Source organism: Vipera ursinii, assembly GCF_947247035.1.
Source record: "Vipera ursinii genome assembly, chromosome: 1".
Classification (NCBI taxonomy): Eukaryota; Metazoa; Chordata; class Lepidosauria; order Squamata; family Viperidae; genus Vipera; species Vipera ursinii.
The window spans coordinates 6,599,523-6,620,164 of NC_139512.1; the positions used below are offsets into that span (position 1 = coordinate 6,599,523).

The 20,642-nt window shown below is 46.3% G+C and overlaps 1 protein-coding gene across 1 annotated transcript in view; it reads right to left on the reverse strand.

Annotated features, from left to right (window-relative positions):
- Positions 1 to 1,577: 1,577 nt before the first annotated feature.
- NCAN (neurocan) overlaps positions 1,578 to 20,642 on the reverse strand; it is a gene marked incomplete at both ends in the record, with an annotated part of 83,961 nt that continues 64,896 nt past the window's right edge. Inside the window, 7 exons of the mRNA XM_083349286.1 lie at positions 1,578 to 1,720; positions 3,775 to 3,957; positions 9,717 to 9,861; positions 12,339 to 12,421; positions 12,787 to 12,945; positions 17,440 to 17,553; positions 20,345 to 20,461. Of these exons, the coding sequence (XP_083205412.1) occupies positions 1,578 to 1,720; positions 3,775 to 3,957; positions 9,717 to 9,861; positions 12,339 to 12,421; positions 12,787 to 12,945; positions 17,440 to 17,553; positions 20,345 to 20,461 (944 nt within the window). The remainder of the gene's footprint in view (positions 1,721 to 3,774; positions 3,958 to 9,716; positions 9,862 to 12,338; positions 12,422 to 12,786; positions 12,946 to 17,439; positions 17,554 to 20,344; positions 20,462 to 20,642) is intronic.

Sequence of the window (20,642 nt, forward strand, 5' to 3'; positions counted from 1 at the left end):
AGGCTCAGACTTCCTAGAGACAATATACTCCTATGAATATAGCTGCTGGGCTGGGCAGCATCCATTTTAATCTCTCACTGGTGGCCCAAGATTGTGCTATGTCAGAGCTGTGGGGTATGGTGGGAAATTCATGACACTTCTCAACCTTAGCCATTGTAAGATGTGTGGATTTCAATTCCCAGAATTCTCCAGCCAGTTAAGCTGAAGTCTATGAATCCTAAAGCTGCCAAGGGTGAGAAACATATGCTGTTTCTTCCCCATCCTAACAATGTTTCAAAGAAGTAATAGAATAAAAATGAGATCAGAAAAGGTGTGGCTTGAAGTTTCTGGGGAAGTGGCCTAGTTCGTGGAGAATCCCAGACCATGTTTGAAGAAGAGCTATGTTTCTCTGGAAGCATTTGCAGGCTAAGGAACTTAGTTTCCTAGGTCGTTTATGCAACAGGCCTGTAATGGTGTGTGAGAATGGCCTTGTGAGATGGGAGAGGGAGCCACAGATTGGGCAAGTGCTAGGTTTCCCATGGTTTCTGTCCTTTGGTGGACATCTTTTACATCCTGGTTATCCAATCTATAGCTCTCCCTCTTGTCTGCCAAAGTCATTCCCACATACCAAGGTCTCCAAATTTTAGGACTTCTGGACTTCAACTCCCAGAATTCCTCAGCCAGCCATGTCTCAGGGCACCTATTTCCTTAAAAGTGGGAATGACAGATGTCATCCATCCCTGGAACAGATGGCAATCGAATAGAATCAGCTTCACCTTCTTCCCTTGGATAAATCAGAAACTGGCTAAGTAGCAACCAGAGAGAGCAGGCAGCAAAGAAAATGTCTTAAACCAGCTATGTTCAATTCAGCTGCCTCCAGGTAGTTTGGACTACAATTCCCATCACCTGATCAGGCCCATGGTGGTGGGACACCAAAACCTTCGGAAGGGGCAAGACAGGCCACCTGACTCTTGTGCTGAGAAAAATGTCTTCCGTTAACTTCTCTAAAATTATGGGATTATTTTTTTTTTGCAAAGCATTGTTCTTCTTTTGTTACTTTGTGGAAGTTGCTGACTGGGGGGGGGAGGATCGGGGTGAGTTGGGGGCTAAGAAGGCCAAAGCAGAACCATCCAACTCTCCAATCATTGGGCAATTTATTTGCCCCTCTGAATTTTAAGCCCCCATTTCCCAGAGGATCTTTGCAACCAAGACGAGCTTTTGCAACTTCTCTTTTAAAAAGGAGAGCAAATTCTCAGAAATTAGCACCCCAGTTTTGCTGGAGGTGTCTCTGTGTGTGTGTGTGTGGGGGGGGAGGCGTGAGGAACGTGTTGACCTCACTGGAATCATTTTAAGTGCCAGGTTTTCAGCGTATCTGCCTGAATGCCAGTGGGCATGCACTGCACGCAGCTGTGCCATCCTGCAGCGGGCCCTGGGTATAGAGAAACGAGAGGGGAAGAAAAGGCCATCAGCCACTCCCATCACACATGGAAACCCCGTCACATCCTGGATGGTCGGGAGGAAGAGGGAGGTGGAGGAGGAGGAGGGGGCTGTAGGTACGGGGGAGGGATCAAAGCTTGTGCTTCCATTGGGGTCAGAGGTTAAAAGTAGTTGCTGCCATCCTCTGCCCAGTCCAGCTTTGGACGCTGCTTCTGGTGTTTCCTCCGCTCCTTGCGGGATTTGTGATGGTGATGTTGCCGGCGGTGATGACGACGGTGCCGCCGGGTTCTGTGGGACCGTCTGGCTATAAGGAATCAACAGCCAGGAAAGAGGGAGGCGTTAGTCACTCGGCCCAGACTAGGTGGTAAGTGCAACAAGGGCTAGCTACTACCACAGTTCTACATGCAGGAAGTCCTCGTTTAACAACTGCCTCGTTGAGTGACCCTTTGCAGTTACGGCGGTGATAAAAAAAACAAAACCCTAACTTTGCAACCAGTCCTTGCCTTTATGACCTTTGCAGGTCTGAAAAGCCGAGGAAAGTCGAACTAAGATCATAAACGTAATTGCGGTTTCACTTAGCCACCGTTTCATTTTAGTGACTGAGCTGCAGGCGCCAATGGTGGTTGCTAAACGAGGACTGCCTGTCCTCAACTTTTCTAAAAGACATTGCCTGCACAAACAGGACACATTGAGAGCCAATTTGGCAGAAGGGCAAAACTGCTGGACTAGAAACCAGGAGATTCTGAGTTCTATTCTCTCCTTTGGTAGAAAAGTTGGGTGGTCGACTTTGGGATAGTCCCTCCCTCCTAGCCCGTCCTACCCCGCACGACTGTTGTCATCGGAAGACGAGGCAGTTTGGTAGTTTTACAAATGAAAATGGATTATTGTAGTGTATGCCTGTAAAGCAGACATGTCAAACACAAGGCCCGGGGGCCGGATCCGGCCCGCGAAGTGGTTTCATGCGGCCCACGAAGCCATCCTGGAAACAGTGAGGGAACGGCCCCCACTGCCTTGGCCCTGGCCCAGAGACCCTCCTTCTGCCAGAGACCCTCAGATCTGTCCCACTCCTGCCCAGGCCCCCCGTAGGCACCCTTGATGCGAACGAGGTAGAGCTGGCCACACCCACCAGTAGGCCATACGCACTTTAGCCACGCCCACCCAGTAGGCCACGCCCACCCAGGCCACACCCACCCGGCCCCTCGAGGGCAACCGCAATGCTGATGCGGCCCTCAATGAAATTGAGTTTGACACCCCTGCTGTAAAGCATACACGGAAATGTCAGCACAGCAGGGGGCTGGACAGCTCCAGGCTATAACCGTTTTGGCGGGAAAGCCTGAATAGAGCAAGTCGTTGACAGCCCCAGGGCATGGTCAGCTCTGGTGGGAAGCCAGGGTTTAAATCCATTGGCCACCTGCACTGGAGGGAAGCCCAGGTTGGTCACCATTCACCACTCACCTGGGCAGGTATAAAGGGACGCCAGGTAACCCCTTTGCTCCAGCTTCATTTCTGACTCAATAAAGAAGTACTACCCAGCTCAAGTGTCCGCCTCTCCGTACAACCACGCGACATTGCAATTATAAATCAAATAAATAAGAAACTCACCGATCCACACCACATATTCATCTATCTACCTATATTTCTCCCAGTATCAGCCCCACCCCCCACCGCCATATTTCCTTCCTGACCTAGGTGTGAGCACCCAGCTGCCCCTTGGCTGATCTCAGAATGAAGGCAAGTCAGACTTGGTCACACCTTGATATTTCCACTAGGAAATATCATGACTATTGGAGCAGGAAGTGGAGAGAGGGAAGGGAAGGGAAGGGAAGGGAAGGGAAGGGAAGGGAAGGGAAGGAAAGGAAAGGAAAGGAAAGGAAAGGAAAGGAAAGGAAAGGAAAGGAAAGGAAAGGAAAGGAAAGGAAAGGAAAGGAAAGGAAAGGAAAGGAAAGGAAAGGAAAGGAAAGGAGGGAGAAAGGGAAGGATCAAAAAAGGGAGGGAGAGAGGAAGGAAATATACACCAACATTTTCATATATATTTTTTTATCAAGAATTGAGCTAATTTACCTAGTGCGTATGTGTATTACTTTTCAATATGTGAATCCACATATTCTGGTGCCTTTCTCCTCTCCTTTCCCTCCCCATCCCACCTACTCTTTTTCATCCCAAGGAGCAAAAGAGCTCTCCCAGTCCGACCCTGGGAGGCGCTTGTTCTTAGCGCCATGCGAGCCCTTTGCCAGGTTTCCTTCCCCAGACCACCTGCCGGCCTGCCCAGCCAAGAGGGAAGAAAGAGAAAGGGAGATTTCTGCGCCTCCCAATCAGCCGTTTCCACCTTTGTCCCTGAAAGTGACGGCAGGAACTCACGTTTTGTGCAGAGGAGCTTGGGGTTCTCCCACAGGCCGTTGACATGACATTTGATGGTGGGCAAACGTCTCTGGAGGAAGCCTTCTGTGCACTGGTATCGGACGATCGAGTGCACGCTGTACTTCTCCTTCTTCTTTCCAATGGGGGAAGCGTTTTCCACCAGAGGGGGCGGCCCACACAGCACTACAAAGACCATACAAGTTGTAGACAGGAAGGCGTGAAAAACCTGCCTTACGACAGCCGTTAGGCATTTCAAAAAGGTTCCTTCCTGTTACTTTGTTTTCCCCTATGAATTTTTCAGTTTTAGGCTTATGATTTCCAGCCCAGAACAATTTATTTTTTTTCTTGGACATTTTCACCCCATTTACTAGGAATCACAATTTAAATGACACCAGCACCCGTTGGTATCATAAGGCAACAATTCTGTAAAACTCTATTTAACCCTTGAGCGAGTGCTTTGGTGCACAGCGTGCGCTATTGCCACTTACAACTCCAATAAGCTGACAATCACACAACTCGCTCACCCTGGTAGGCCTTTGATCGCTTCGGTAATACGATCAGTTTCCTGAAAACTGCGGCTGTAATTATAATTTCTTTTTAGTGACTTGCAACATCTGATTGTTCACTACTCAGCTGACTTTTTGGAGGTGTGTTTTCGAAATGCGTAGAAAGAAAAGATTCTAAAGCAAGAAGCAAAATTTATCTGATTTTATACTCATCGTGTATTTTGGAAGTCTTTTCGAACAGATTCGCTGCCCTCTCCTTTGAGGCTGATGGGAGCACCCGGTCCCTCCCCAAAGAAGCTTCTGATCACCGGATCGCATTGCGTGGAGGGCCCTACAACTCGCCACAGCCAACTAGCCACAGCCAACTCACCACAGGACAATGCAACGATTCAATTTAATTATTGAAATTATTGTACTGGCATAATAAAGTAATCTTTTAATTATTTTCAATAATTATGCCGGAAAAGATTGATAAACAAAGTATATGTTTGATTTAACATGTGATCACAGCGGCAAGAATCATACTTGCACAATATTGGAAAAAGGAAGAAACACCATCAGAGGAAGAAATAATTTAAAAAATTATTGGAGTGTGTGGAAATGGACAGACTTACTACGAGATCGAAAGAAAAAGAAGAAACAGAACACTATCAGGCTTGGGACATGTTTTATCAATGGCTGGAGAAAAGAATAAAGGATTAGGAATTAAATTTGTACTAGGGAAGGATAAACTCAGACAACACGTTGAATAAGTACTATTGAATTGTATTGAAAAAAATTAATTAAAAAATTTACAAAAAATAAAAATAAAAAATTACTTTAATTTTTGTCATTCACATTTCATTTTGCCCCTCCTTTGGCATCCTTTCTTTAATGATTCCTTTCCACTATTAGCGTAACTCTTGTCCCACGACAGCTTGGCCATGTCAAGTTGTCCGTGGTGAGTTGTCATAGACCCCCTACAGGTAGTCCTCAACTTACGAGCACAATTGAGCCTGGACTTTGGTTGTTAAGCCATTGAGGTCATTAGGTGGGTCACCATGTGACTGTTTTTAGAGTGAGTCACTGCAGACGTTAAACAAATCACATGGTTGTGAAGTGAATCCAGTATATTTAATGAGTGGTTTTTGCCATCTTCTGCCAGAAAACAACAAAAAAAACCCCTGTGGTCACGTGACTTCAGGATGCCGCAATGGTCCTAAATGCAAGCTGGTTACCAAGCAACCTGAAATACGATCACATGGGCACTTCAAGACGTAAGTAAAGGTAGTCCACGACTTACAACAGTTCATTTAGTGACCGTTCAAAGTTACAACGGCGTTGTAAAAAGTAACTTATGACCATTTTTCACGCTTAACGCTGTTGCAGCATCCCCATGGTCACATGATCAAAATTCAGATGCTTGGAAGCTGGCTCATAGTTATGACGGTTGCAGTGTCCCGGGGTCATGCGATCACCTATTCCAACTTTCTGACGAATACAGTCAATGGGGATGCCAGATTCACTTAACAACTGTATTACTACCAAATTTAATTTAATTTAATATTTGCATTTGTATACCGCCCTTTCCCTGAGGACTCAGGGCGGTTCACAGGGAATTAAAATCGAAACATACAAAAGTTAAAACCAATTAAAAAAGCATTAAATTCACCCTGTAGATTAAAACCCCAGTTAAAATTTTCTCCTCAGTCTGGGCCCAAGGGCTCGAAGAGCCAGGTCTTCAGGCCCCGGCGGAATGATCGGAGGTCGGGAGCAGTCCTCAGCTCTACCGGCAGCTGGTTCCAGAGGGCAGGCGCTCCCACTGAGAAGGCCCTATCCCTGGGTGTCACCCGCCGGCAATCTCTCACCGGCGGAACCCTGAGCAGACCCTCCCTGTGGGAGCGCACTGGGCGAAGGGCAGTGATTCACTTAACAACTGCGGCAAGAAAGGTCGTAAAATGGGGAAAAAGTCATTTAACAAATGTCTCAATTAGCAACATAAATCTTAGGCTCAATTGAGGTTGTAAGACAAGGACTACCTGTAACATTTGTTGTGTCTGTCATAATTTTGAATGGTAATTAAGCCACCATGAAGAGGAACTGAAGAGCCTCTTGTTGCGAGTGAAGAAGGAGAGTGCAAAAGTTGGGTTGAAACTAAACATTAAGAAAACCAAGATCATGGCATCCGGCCCTCTCAATTCCTGGCAAATAGATGGGGAAGAAATGGAGGTAGTGACAGATTTTATTTTCCTGGGCTCCAAGATCACTGCAGATGGAGACTGCAGCCAAGAAATTAAAAGACGCTTGCTCCTTGGGAGGAAAGCCATGGCAAATCTAGACAGCACACTAAAAAGCAGAGACATCACCCTGCCAACAAAAGTGCGTATAGTCAAGGCTAATCCCAGTTGCAATGTATGGCAGTGAAAGCTGGACCATAAAAAAGGCTGAGTGCCAAAGAATTGAGGCCTTTGAACTATGGTGCTGGAGAAGACTCCTGCGAGTCCCTTGGACTGCAAGGCGATCAAACCGGTCAGTCCTAGAGGAGATCAACCCTGAGTGCTCTTTAGAAGGCCAGATCCTGAAGCTAAAACTCAAATACTTTGGCCACCTAATGAGAAGGAAGGACTCACTGGAGAAGAGCCTAATGCCGGGAAAGATGGAGGGCAAGAGAAGAAGGGGACGACAGAGAATGAGGTGGCTGGATGGAGTCACTGAAGCCGTAGGTGTGAGCTTAAATGGACTCCAGAAGATGGTAGAGGACAGGAAGGCCTGGAGGAACATTGTCCATAGGGTCGGGATGGGTCGGACACGACTTCGCAACTAACAACAACAACAATTAAGCCACCAGCCGTTAAACGAGGATGACCTCCTGGCACTGATTGTATTACCCAGATGGATAATGAAACATCTGCAAGAAAACAGCCAAGCTTAGAGAGCACCAAGGACCCCGCATGTTCATATTATTGCCAAAAAAAATGACATTGAAGTGTCCCTGTGAGTCACCAGAGATGCTGGATTTGATGTTGCCTTCACTATTTTCCTCCTGAATTTAATCAGACTCAGTCTCTCTCTGTGGATATTTCTGCATTAAGTGATGCTGATTCAAATCTGAGATTGCTCTGCTTCACAAAAGGCGATAAGGGAACAGGATGAATCTCTGCCTTGGAAGGTTTACAATCTGTGTTTTATCATTGTAGGAGATGTGGGAGAGGGAACCGCTGCCTTTACCAATCTGGGTTTAAAGGAAAAAAATGATCTGAATTCTGAAGACACACTCAAGGGGTTTTCTTTCTTCTTAAGCAATTTATATTTTCAGATGTTCTAGGACCTTTATAAATCCAACTGATGCCAAAGGGCCCATTTGGGGATGAAGTTATACTCCAGTAGTTGGGGTATATGGGGAAGGGGGATTTCTGTATTTAATTACCAACTTTTATCAGAGCTAATATATCATTAGCCTTGGAAATGGAAAAGACCCATTTCTCAAATCTGTCACAAACAGCTGGAGGTTAATGTGACTTTTCCAATAAGCAATGGAGGGTCTTGATAGTTTTAATGGGAGAATTTCAAAGGCAAATTAACGTAGTGGGAGAAAACAGCCCCAAAGGGGATTATTTCATTCCTGCCTCCAGCAACTGGAAAACAGAGAATTTAGGATCTCTGAGTAAGAACACCCAGTGGTTTTTGAAAAAAAAAAATCCCTGATGTGGGAAAGCCACAATTGAGCCTAAAATTTCTCTTGTTAAGTGAGACATTGGTTAAGTGAGCTTTGCCCCGTTTTATGACCTTCCTTGCCTCAATTGTTAAGTGAATCAGGCTTCCCCATTGATATTGCTTGTCAGAAAGTCACAAAAGGTGATCACATGACCCCGGGACACTGCGACTGTTATAAATATGCCGAGCATCTGAATCTTGATCAGGTGACCATGGGGATGCTGCAAAGGTTGTACGTGTGAAAAACGGTCGTAAGTCACTTGTTTGAGTGCCATTGTAACTTTGAACGGTCACTACATGAACTGTTGTAAGTCGAGGACTATCTTTACAGATAGTTCTCGACTTACAACCTATAAATTTGAAGTTACGATGGACCTCCCTAGGAGTACTTAGGATCTGGATTTGAAGTTACGACGGTTACCTTTCCCTGCATGGTTGCTCAGCAATTGGGCTGCATTGACAGCTGTTTGCAGCATCCTAGGATCGCACAACATTTTGCTGAAAACCAACATTGACTTCCATTTTTTTGCAAAACCGTACCCATAGTGAACCATCAGATCACTTAATGACTGTAGTGTTTACTTAACAATTTGTTTAACAACTGCTGTAAAAAAAGGTTGATTAATTATGTTGGCCATAGGGGGGTGATTTAATTTATGACCATCGTGGGTTATAACCACGATGGGCAGGCTCTATGTCAGACATGTCAAACACAAGGCCCAGGGGCCAGATCCGGCCCGCGAAGTGGTTTCATGTGGCCCGCGAAGCCATCCTGGAAACAATGAGGGAACGGCCCCCACTGCCTTGGCCCTGGCCCAGAGACCCTCCTTGTGCCAGAGACCCCCAGATCTGTCCCACTCCTGCCCAGGCCCCCATAGGCACCCTTGATGTGAACGATGTAGAGCTGGCCACGCCCACCCAGTAGGCCATACGCACTCTAGCCACGCCCACCCAGTAGGCCACGCCCACCCTGGCCACACCCACCCAGCCCCCTGAGGGCAACTGCAATGCTGATGCGGCCCTCAATGAAATTGAGTTTGACACCCCTGCTCTATGTCTATAACTTGAAGGCACCCAGTATTTGGATCCCGGCTTCTCTTTTGCTCAGTAATTGTTTGGAGTGTAGGAAAGTGTCGAAGAACATGAGGATGGATTTGAAGAAAAAGAGAGGATAACATGTGAAAATAGGAAACTAGGCCAGGAAAACAGGAAGCTTTGAGAAAGAAACTCAAGACTGTTCCATCTTGACTCTTCTTGATACAGGTTAACTCAACTGAACTGTAATTGTGTCAGCTTATGACAGGAATGGAGTCTGCCTATTAAGTACATATGTTGAGACATCATAAAGTGGGTCACCACATGACAGGACCTGTTTTTATAACCTTTTTAGTGGCAGTTGTTAAAACGAACACCACAGTCATTAAGTGAACCCATGGTTCACCAGGGGCTATTTTTGCTGGAAACCAGAAGTAAATGATACTTTGGGGGCAAAAGCATTGTAAATTGCAGCCACGTGACTGTGGGATGCTGCAAAGAGCTGTAAATGCCGTTCGGTTATGGAGAATCCAAAATGAAGTCATGTGACCACCGGGAGAGGGAACCGGTTGCAAATCGAGGACCACCTGTATAAGGAGGGTAAGAGAAATGGGCTGATAATCCTGTGAAAAACAGCCAATGGGGTTTCTCCCAAGGTCTACTCAAAGGAAGAAGTAAAAAGTAAATTAAAATGCACGCCTTTATTACCTGTATCTTTTTTGCAGACATACGGAAGTTTGTAGTTGCATGGGACATCGTTCCACTTGCCAGTCTCATGGGACACCAACACCACACAATCCTCGCCGCCGGCAAAGAAATTATCTGGCTGGTTTTCACGCCAATTCTCGTATTGCTATCAAACAACAGCGAATGGCACGGACGTTAAAAATAGTTCCCCAGATTGCACCTTCACTGCCCCTTCCTTTTAATTTTTCTTCTGGATCAGGAGTGTCCAATCTTGGCAACTTTAAGACTTGTGGACTTCAACTCCCAGAATCCCCCAGCCAGCGTGTCTTAAAGTTGCCAAGATTGGACATCCCTGTTCTAGATCATGCATGTTCAAAAGGGGTGGAGCATGTATTGCATCAGCACAATGCTGCTTTTATAATTTGTTGTTAGGGTTGTGTACCTCCCGGACCCCACTAATCTAGTGGGATAATGTCTTGTGTCATTTCCACCACATAGTGATTTCTACAGGGTTTCAGCCAAAAAGTCAAGATGGCAGCCACAACAGTAGGATTGAAGCTCTGCCTGTTTTTTTTAATGGGCGTTGCACATAAAACATGCCACTCACATAAAAACAGGCAGGCCTTTGATTGTACCGTTGTGTCTGCCACCTGGACCATTTCACTGCACCTGGCTCCACTGCAGTTCCCATCTTTTATTTTTATTGATTTTATTGTAATATCTTTGATTACTGTGAACCACCCATGGTGGTGGAGAGTAGACTATCAATTTTTGTTATGTGTTCCAGTATTCTGTCCATTGATTGCAGCTTGCTATTGATTCAGGAAGAGAAGAGCTTTCTCCATAACCTGGCCCTTTTATAGCTCAAATCTGGGAAGATTGTCTGCAAGGGAGGGACTTTACCTCCAGGCCAAGCTGGGTTTAAGCCCTTGGTTCTCCTATCTAGCTTGGCATGGTCTGTTGCAACAGATGTCAGGCGCAAGAAAATTATTTATTTACAAAATTTATACGGCAGCTCACTCACCTTCAGTGACTCTAGGCAGCTTACAAACAATAAAAACCCAATATACAAAGAGTAACAGCAAGAGCCCCCCACTCCCCTTTGAAATGGGATCCAAAGGAACCGTTCAGGATAAGGTTCAAGGGTATTACGAGTTTATTTCATGCTATCTATTCACAAGAATCTGAATTACTAACGGTCAAGGCGAACTGGCACCAAATAAGAGTCATTGCAGACTAACAGAGTTGGGAGGGACCCTTGAGGTCTTCTAGTCCAGGGCTTTTCAACCTTTTCACCCATTGTACCACTTTTAGGATAGGGCAACATCCGAGTACCACCGGTTGCCTAGCTCCAGCCATCTCTTGCTTAGGCTTGTGCAGTACTGCCACCGGTTCAGCTCATTCCCCTCCCCCTCTACCACTTTTCTAGGGTGGTCGCGTACCACCTGCCAGGTGCCAATGTACCACAGGTGGTACCCGTACCACTGGTTGAAAAGCCCTGTTCTAGAATAGTCCAACCTACTGCTCAAGCAGGAGATCCTATACCATTCCAGGCAAGTGGCTGTCCTGTTTCTCCTTGAAAACCTTGGAGCACCCACAATTTATGGAGGCAAGCCATTCCACTGATTAATCGTTCTCACTGTCAGGAAATTTCTCCTTAATTCCAGGTTGTTTCTCTCCTTGATTAGATTCCATCCGTTGCTTCTTGTCTCGCCTTCTGGTGCTTTGGAAAATAGCCTGATTCCCTCTTCTGCCGGCGTCAACTTCCCTCCGCCCTGTGCGTTCCCACAGAGAGGGCCTCCTCAGGGTGCCACCGGTCAGAGAATGTCATCTGGTGGCCCCCAGGGGGAGGTCCTTCTCTGTGGGCGCCCCGGATTTATGGAATCGTTTGCCGGTTGAGCTCCGGATGGCGCCCGACCTTCGCTCCTTACGACGCGATCTGAAGACTTATTTGTTCGAACAAGCCGGCCTGGACTGATGGGGGATGGGTTTGGATTTTATTGTTGTTTTAAATGTATTTTAACCTATTGTTATAACTTGGGCATCTCGTTTAATTCTTTCTTAACTTTTGTATTTTTGTATTTTTATATGTTTGCCCTGTTCACCACCCTGAGTCCTTCGGGAGAAGGGCAGTATACAAATAAAATTATTATTATTATTATTATTATTATTCTCTGCGGAAGCCCCTGAGATATTGGAACGCTGCTACCATGTCACCCCTGTCAAAGTCAACGGACTTAAGTGGAGCTGGATTTAGATCCCTTGCAGGGGCATAGAGATTCCTATTTGGTCCTGCCCTGGGGCATAGAATGTCCATAGAATGGACCTAGATTGTTGGGGGCAATTAAGCTGACTTTGTAATAATGCTGCTTGGGTGTGTGTGTGAAAGCCCTAATAAGCAGGCATATACATAGAATGAAGGCTACTGCTAAGCTTGTAAGCCTCCCTGAGTCTTCGGAGAAGGGCGGGATATAAATGGAATTAAAATAAAATAAAATAAATAAATAAATCTCCTGTCTGGGAGAATTGGGAGAACTTCCCAACTTCCCTCTTGGCCGCTTCAATTGGTGAGTCTCAACCCAGGGACCTGCGTGGAAAAAAGTTGCATCAACCCAGACTGAATCTCCTCTTCCACAGACTCACCAATCCGGTGTTGTCCGTCCACTGGAAATCCTGTTCCACGATGCGATCGTTGAGGCCGATCCAAGTGTTCTCGTGGCTGAAACCTGAAGGGGAGAGAAGAGCTTGGAGTAGGGACAATGCATTTCTCAGGGGCTTGAGTTCTTCCCGGATTATTGATTTGCTTTATTGATTGGCAGCTGTCTATAGGAGGCTCCGATATTCAAAATGGGGTATGATGGATTGGGTGGGATTTTGTAAAGAAAAAGGCCTTGTGGGATGGTGTGTGTGTGTTTGCGTGTGCGTGTATATGTGAACAACCTGCACAATTGCTAGAGCTGCACATCAGGATTGCCAAAGCAAAAGAAGTACTAGATGGCAGCAAAGAGATACAGAACCTCCTAACTCTTTGCTGCCATCTGGAGGCAATTGGCTCCCTTCTTCTCTCCGTCTCTCAAGTGTTCCAACTTACTGCTAATGAAATTATGTTCTTCCCAGGAGTGAATGCTGGTGAGATGTCCTGACCGCCGTCGGCAATCCCTCTCCGCGTCTTCCCATGCGCGCCGATGCGCGAAGTAGCGATAGCAGTGACCCTGGAACTTACGCCACGTGTGGTCGCAGCCTTCTGTGTCTGAAGGGAGGAAAATAGCATCAAAAGGGGGCACAACTAAATGGTCAGCTTTATCCCCCTTTTTAACGAGTGCACCAATTTGCAGCTGACAAACGGAAGAGCTGTTGGAAGATATTGTCATGCTGGGAAGCGGTGGGATCACTTATGGCATTTTCTAGTAAGTGAAACTGGAATAGGAGGAAGAGAGCTAATGACTCTCTCTGCATTAGCGCTAGAGAGGTTACAGGCAGTCCCCATTTGAAATGATGGTGGCATTGGAAAAAAGTGCCTTGTGACCGGTTTTTGCATTGACGACCATCGCAAATATTGCTAAAGTCATGGGATCAAATTTTGGACGCTTGGTAATAAGCATGTATCTATGATGATGGCAGCATCTCAGGATCGTGCAATTACTGCTTGCGACCTTTCTAATTGGCTTCAGACAAGCAAATGTCAAAGGGGATAGCTGGATTCACTTAATGACCGCACGATTCACTCAATAACTGCAGTGATTTGCTTAACAACTGTGGCATAAAAGGTCGTAAAGTCAGCGATGCCTCACTTGACAATCCCCTGGCTTAGCAATGACAATTCTGGTCCCAACTGTGCTTTTAAGTCAAGGATTACCTGACTTATCTTATGAAAAGAGCCAGTTTGGTATACTGGTTAAAGCCCCAAGCTAGAAAATGGGTGACTCCAATTTCTGGTCCTGCCTTGGGAAGGGGATTGGGCCAGCCCCTCTCTCCCACCCCTAGAAAGGAGGCAATGGCAAACCACATCTGTAACCAGGCCAAGAAAACTGCAAGAACTACTCCAGGCAGTCGCCAAGCTCAACCCTGGCTCGAAGGCACATCCACATACCAAAAAACTTAGGACAGATTGTTTTTCCTCCACTGTAGTCCCTCCATTTGTATTTGGGGCTTGATTTGTGGGACTGTCCCTGATCATCATTTCCTATCCCACTTGCTCTTCCAAGCCAACCATGTCAGAACACACCCACCATTCAAAACACACTCCCACCCAAACAGAACACACCTAATCCCCCACCCAATCAGAGCACACCTCCACCCACAGAACACACCCCCTCTGGCAGTTTAAAAAAGAGGAACAAACAGCCACTACCACATGCTTCTCCCAGAAGAAGGAAGCTGAAGCCACCAGCCTGAGGATGACGGATGGGATTCCGTCGAAACGTTGCTCCTACACCTTCAATTCTACGCGGGAAAAACCCGAATGACCAAAGATCCACATACAAACACCCGTGAAAACCCTTTCCTCTGAGTTTGGAGGGAGTGCATGTGTGTGCTAGGCACACGTGTGTTCTCACTCAAAAGCCATGCTTTTCTTTTTAAAATTCAATGGCCAGCTTCTGTCAGGAGAAACTGATGCAATATTCCAATTTCAAACCATGTTTGACATTGGTTTGGGTTTGTACGACTGGCTGACTTAACCACATCAAGATAGAGTGGCTGACAAGGTGCAAAGTGCGAAGTTTGGCTGATAGTCAATATGGTGTAGTGTGATGTACAAACTCAGCCCGCTTGATTAATTTAAGATTCAGGGAACACAGAAGGTGGATTAATTAATTGACCAGGATAATAGTGTGGGGTGAGCTCAGCCATTTAGAATCCTTGCCAAGCCTATTAAATGCAGAGTGCGGTTAAGGAAACAAGATTCAGCCAGACCTTCTTGAGTGAATTTTAATGCTAAGAATTAAGGGTTAGAGTAGAGGTCCCCAACCTTTTGGGCACCGGGGACCGGTTCCGTGGATAGAGGTTTTTCCATGGACCGGAGGGGGCCTGGCAGATGGGGCTTTGTTTACTTGTGTGGACTGGTTGCTGGCATGCTGCGGACCAGTACTGGTCCACAACCCAGGGTTTGGGGACCCCTGGGTTAGAGTACAGAATCAGGAGACCTGTGATAGGAGAGTCTCTCCTGTCCTCTAATAGTGAGTTCACTAAGGTGGAGCTTTCAAAACTTTAGAATCGTTTTATCTCTGGGATGATTGATCGATGGGACTAAAAATTTGTTGACAGCTAGTCCTCAACTTACAACCACAGTTGGGGCCACAATCTGTATTGCTAAGCAAGGTGGTTGTTAAGTGAGTAATGCCCGGATGCATCATCTTTTTTTGCCATGGCTGTTAAGTGAATCAATGGATGTTAAGCAAATCCGGTGTCAACTCTGCAAATGAGCCTGGCTTCAGCAGTATTAGTACCCTAGTAAGGCCACACCTGGAATACTGCAGCCAATTTTGGTCATCATATTGCAAAAAAGATGTTGAGAGTTTGGAAAAAAATCAAAGAGCAACTAAGATGATCAAAGGCCCGGAGGCTAAAACCTACAAAGAACGGCTGCGGGACTTGGGTTTGGCTAATCTAAAGAAAAGAAGAAATAGGGGAGACATGATAACAGTGTTCCAGTATCTGAGGGGCTGCCACAAGGCAGAGGGGGCCAGGTTGTTCAGCAGAGCACCAGAGGGAAGGACGAGAAACAATGGTTGGAAACTGATCAAAGAGAAAAGCAACCTAGAACTAAGGAGAAACTTCCTGACAGTAGGGACAATCAACCAGTGGAACAGCTTACCCCCAGAAATCGTGGGCGCTCCATCACTGGAGATTTTGAAGAAGAGACTAGACATTCACCTGTCTGAGACAGCATAGGTTCTCCTGCTTGAGCAGAGGGCTGGACTACAAGACCTCCAAGGTCCCTTCCAGCTCTATTCTATTCTAACCATCTTTTCCCCTCATTTGAGGTTGTCACATGGAACGGAGGGAGGGGGCTTGCCCATGTACTTTGCTAGTCAAAACAATCAGCTGCCCCGTGGGAACAAAGGTCATCTGTTGCTCCCACGATTGGGGACTGGGCGTTGTATATGAAAGCCCGCAAAATGCATTTATTGGGAAACATAGTCAATTACATAGCTTTGGGAACTTTATGCTAAGGGATTGTTATGGGGAATTCAGACTTGGTTTCACTTTTGACCCTGCCAATACTTTGTAACAAATAAACATGCTCTTTGAGGAATTTGCAAGCCTTGGAGTTCTGCTTTATTAATCTCTGTGTGTCGGAACTGTGACATCTGGCTTCTGCTATTGACTTTGCTTGTCAAAAGATGGCAGGGACCGTCGCAAATGGAGATCACATGACCACAGGATGCTGCAAGTCTCATAAATACATGCCGGTTGCCAAGCACCTGAATCTGATCATATGAAACAGGGATATATATACACACACACACACACACACACGCACACATATGCAAACACACATATACATACAAGGTACTGTCCTTGCCAGCCTTCTCTGAGCTTGAAAAGCAAAATGAGACTCCATTTGACTAGCAATTGGATGGGAAACCACCAAGAGATCCTCTTGGCTGTGGACTAGATAAGGGCTTTTCAACCTTTTCACTCACTGTACCACTTTTAGGATAGGGCAACATCCAAGTACCACCAGTCGCCTAGTAAGCTGTCAAAAAACTTGACCAAAAATAAAAAGGAAAAAAGTGATGAAGTACAGGTAGTCCTCGACTTACAACAGTTCGCTTAGTGACTGTTCGAAGTTACAACGGCACTGAAAAAAGTGCCCCCCAAGCCACAGCCGAGCAAGACACCTGCCTGCCTGTCCAGCGGCGCTCTTCCTCCTATCCAAGGTTTTCATTGTTGTGTTTCTGTTGAGGATTGGCAGTGGGGGGGGTGTTTGGTTTTTATTCCCCCCCTTCTGCTGGGTGGTTGCAGCAGGTTTTGGTCACTTCATATGACCCTGGGACACTGTGGCCATCATAAATACGAATCAGTTGCCAAGCATCTGAATGTAAATCATAAGACCCTGGAGATGCCGCAACATTCCAGCTGATCGGCGCTTCTTCTGGGCTCAGCAGAAGTGCCAGGATCAGTGCTGAGCTCCAGTTGGAGCCTGGCTCTGATCTTGGTGCTTCCACTGAGCCCTCACAGCCCTGCAGCTCCAACCATCTCTCACTCAGGCTTGTGCGGTGCTGCCACTGGTTCAGCTCATTCCCCTCCCTCACTACTTTTCTAGGATGGTCGCGTACCACCTGCCAGGTGCCAATGTACCACAGGTGGTGTCTGTACCACTGGTTGAAAAGCCCTGGACTAGATTAGGAAGTTGGAAAAAAGTCATTCAGGTAGATAACAATGATCACTACCTCCTTCACTATTACATCTCCACGGAGGCATCAGGATTGAGCTCCACTTTATTTTAATGGTCACGAGTGTCTACTGGGTTAGGGGAATGTGACAACATCCATATCCTGCTGGCCTTGCATCGACAGTACAAATTCTGCACCTCTGGCATTTCGCCCCATGCTGCAACTGTACTCAGTGCATAACCGTGAGATTTGCAGACTGAGGTCACGACATGCAGGACATCATTTTGACATCACTGTGGTTCCTGCCAGACACCCAAAGAAGCTGTACATGCTTTGGGATGCTTTATTCCTTGTCTTGAATGATTTTTGTAAAAAATTGCAGAGGGTTGGAGCCTCCGTCTCACCTCGGTTGCATAAGCTCCCTCCGTAGCTGGGCAAGCACAGGCAGACAAAGGCGTTGATCTCGTCAATGCAAGTCCCGCCATTTTGACAAGGGTTCGATAAGCAGTCATCAATATCTGTGGAGAGAAGAGCCTGTTTAAAGATGGAGACTCCTTCACATTATGGCTGCTGCTGCACGGAATTCACAAATCCCGATTGTCTGGGTTCTGTTTATCAGGAAACCCCTGATAGGCTTTTTATTTAATTTTAAATTATTTATGTCCTGCCTTTATTGTCTTTACAAGTAAATCTAGGCAGTGAACATATCCAACATGCTTCCCTCCTGCTATTTTGGATTGGGCTAAGATAGAAGGACTGGCCCAAAGTCACCCAGCTGGCTTTCATGCCTAAGGCGGGACTAGAACTCTCAGTCTCCTTATCATTGGCCCAATATCACCTATATCACCTAGCTGGCTTTCATGCCTAAGGAGGAACTAGAACTCTCAGTCTCCTTATGATTGGCCCAATATCACCCAGCTGGCTTTCACGCCTAAGGCGGGACTAGAACTCTCAGTCTCCTTATGATTGGCCCGATATCACCCAGCTGGCTTTCATGGCTAAGGCAGAACTAGAACTCTCAGTCTCCTTATGATTGGCCCAATATCACCCAGCTGGCTTTCACGCCTAAGGCGGGACTAGAACTCTCAGTCTCCTTATGATTGGCCCAATATCACCCAGCTGGCTTTCACGCCTAAGGCGGGACTAGAACTCTCAGTCTCCTTATGATTGGCCCAATATCACCCAGCTGGCTTTCACGCCTAAGGCGGGACTAGAACTCTCAGTCTCCTTATGATTGGCCCAATATCACCCAGCTGGCTTTCATGGCTAAGGCGGAACTAGAACTCTCAGTCTCCTTATGATTGGCCCCATATCACCCAGCTGGCTTTCACGCCTAAGGCGGGACTAGAACTGGCCCAATATCACCCAGCTGGCTTTCACGGCTAAGGCGGAACTAGAACTCACATCTCCTGCTTTCACACCTGGTACTTTAATCACTAGACCAAATTGGCTTTTTGCATATACAGTAACAGGAAAACAATGAACTTACGCTTTACGGTTTTGATGATTAGAAAAAAAATAAAATTATAAAAAGAGAGGGTTTTTTTTTAAAAAAAAACAATACAGTAAGAGGTAACTTTGTATTTGTACTTATAATTGCTGTAAAGAAAATCTGAAACTACTTTTTCTATTTCATGGCTGGCTGGAAAATTCTGGGAGTTGAAGTCCACACATGGTCAAATTGCCAAATTGCCCTAGAGAAATAATACCACTGGATGCCCTGAACTCTCTCAGGAAATATAATCTGTGCGTGTGAGTTGGCTTGAAACACAGACAAGCTCAGGGCTGGAAACAAATCCTCAGAGCTTATCGGAGTTAGAGGAACAGCAGCCAGCTGCATCCAAAGCAAAGATTAACAACTCAACAATCCAGCAGATAAATGCAGTGACATCCATCTGGGAGCGCGACAGCCAAGCGTGTGCATAAAATTGGTCTGAAACTTCAAGTCTCGCTTCTTTGGCTGACTATAGCCATTCCGGTTCTTTCTCAGAATTTAGAGCAAGGGGAGGATTGGGTCAAACATATCTGCAAAAGCGAGACACTCCAATGTATTTGCCAACAAACACAGGTGGTCCTTGACTTACGGGCACAAACGTCTATGGAGATGTTGGGCTTAACTGTGGTGGTAAATCAAGGACTACCTGTAATTTGAGGACTATCTTATATTTATTTTATTTATTTTATTTTTATTTTTATTCCATTTATATCCCGCCCTTCTCCAAAGACTCAAGGCGGCTTTACAAACTTAGCAGTAGCCTTCATTCTATGTATATACCTGCTTATTAGGGCTTTCACACACACCCCAAGCGGCATTATTACAAAGTCAGCTTAATTGCCCCCAACAATCTGGGTCCTCATTTTACCTACCTCGGAAGGATGGAAGGCTGAGTCAACCTTGAGCCTGGTGGGATGCGAACCTGCACTAATTGCAGGCAACTGGTGTTACTTAAGGAGGCATTAGCCCACTGCTCCACCAAGATGCTTTTCCTGTCTTCTCTTAAATTTCTCGCAGAGCTATCTCCAGAGCTGCTGAGTGAGGTCCTCAAGAGGCAAGCTGGCTGGGCAGTGTCACAAAACAGATTTCAGAAGCAAAATCTCCAGAGGAGCTTTCTGAATTTGATCTCCCAACATTTTAGGACTGGTTAAAAGCAGGGGGGTCTTCAAACTTGGCAACTTTCAGACTTGTGGACTTCAACTCCCAGAATTCCTCAGCCAGCTGGCTGAGGAATTCTGGGAGTTGAAGTCCACAAGTCTGAAAGTTGCCAAGTTTGAAGACCCCTGGGCTAAACCAACGGATGCAAAGAGAAAGGGACAATACAGTGGAAGAAAGGATTCATACAGATAGTCCTCGACTTATGACCACAATTGAGTCCAAAATGTCCGTTGCTGAGTGGGAAACGTGTTAAGTGAGTTTTGCCCCACTTTATGACCTTTTTTTGCCACGGCTCTTAAGTGAATCAATGCAGTTCAGTTAGTAACACGGTTGTTAAGACTCTGGCTCCCCCTCCCCCCCATTCACTTTGCTTGTCAGAAGGACGGAAAAGGGGATCACGTGACCCCAGGACACTGCAACCTTCATAAATGTGAGTCAGTTGCCAAGCGTCTGAATTTTGATCGTGTGACCATAGGGATGCTGCAACGGGTCGCAAGTGTGAAAAAGCGGTCCTAAGTCAGCCTTTTCACCGCCGTTGTAAGTTCGGATGGTCATTAAATGAATTCCTATAAGTCGAAGACTACCTGTGATGGGTTCGGGAATTGTTTCCCATAAACTTTGCCAGCGGAGGCTCCCATCCACCCCCATCTTCTCACCTATTTCACAGTTTTCGCCCGTGAATCCCGGCAGACAGTTGCAGCTGGAAAGGTTTCCACTGGACTGGCAAGTGCCTCCATGCAAACACGGATCGTTATCACAGGGGTCAGTTTCGTCTGCAAAAAAGGAAACAAGCAGGAAATGAGAAGAGAGGGTTTTTTTTTTTTTGGTGGGGTGGTGGTGGTTCAGGCAATCCAGGTTGCAGAGAGATTGCTCGGGTCACCGGGGTTTGGTCCGTCTTCTGACGGGACTACTGCCATATGTGCTACAGGGGTCTGCCCTTGAAGCGGCATCTGG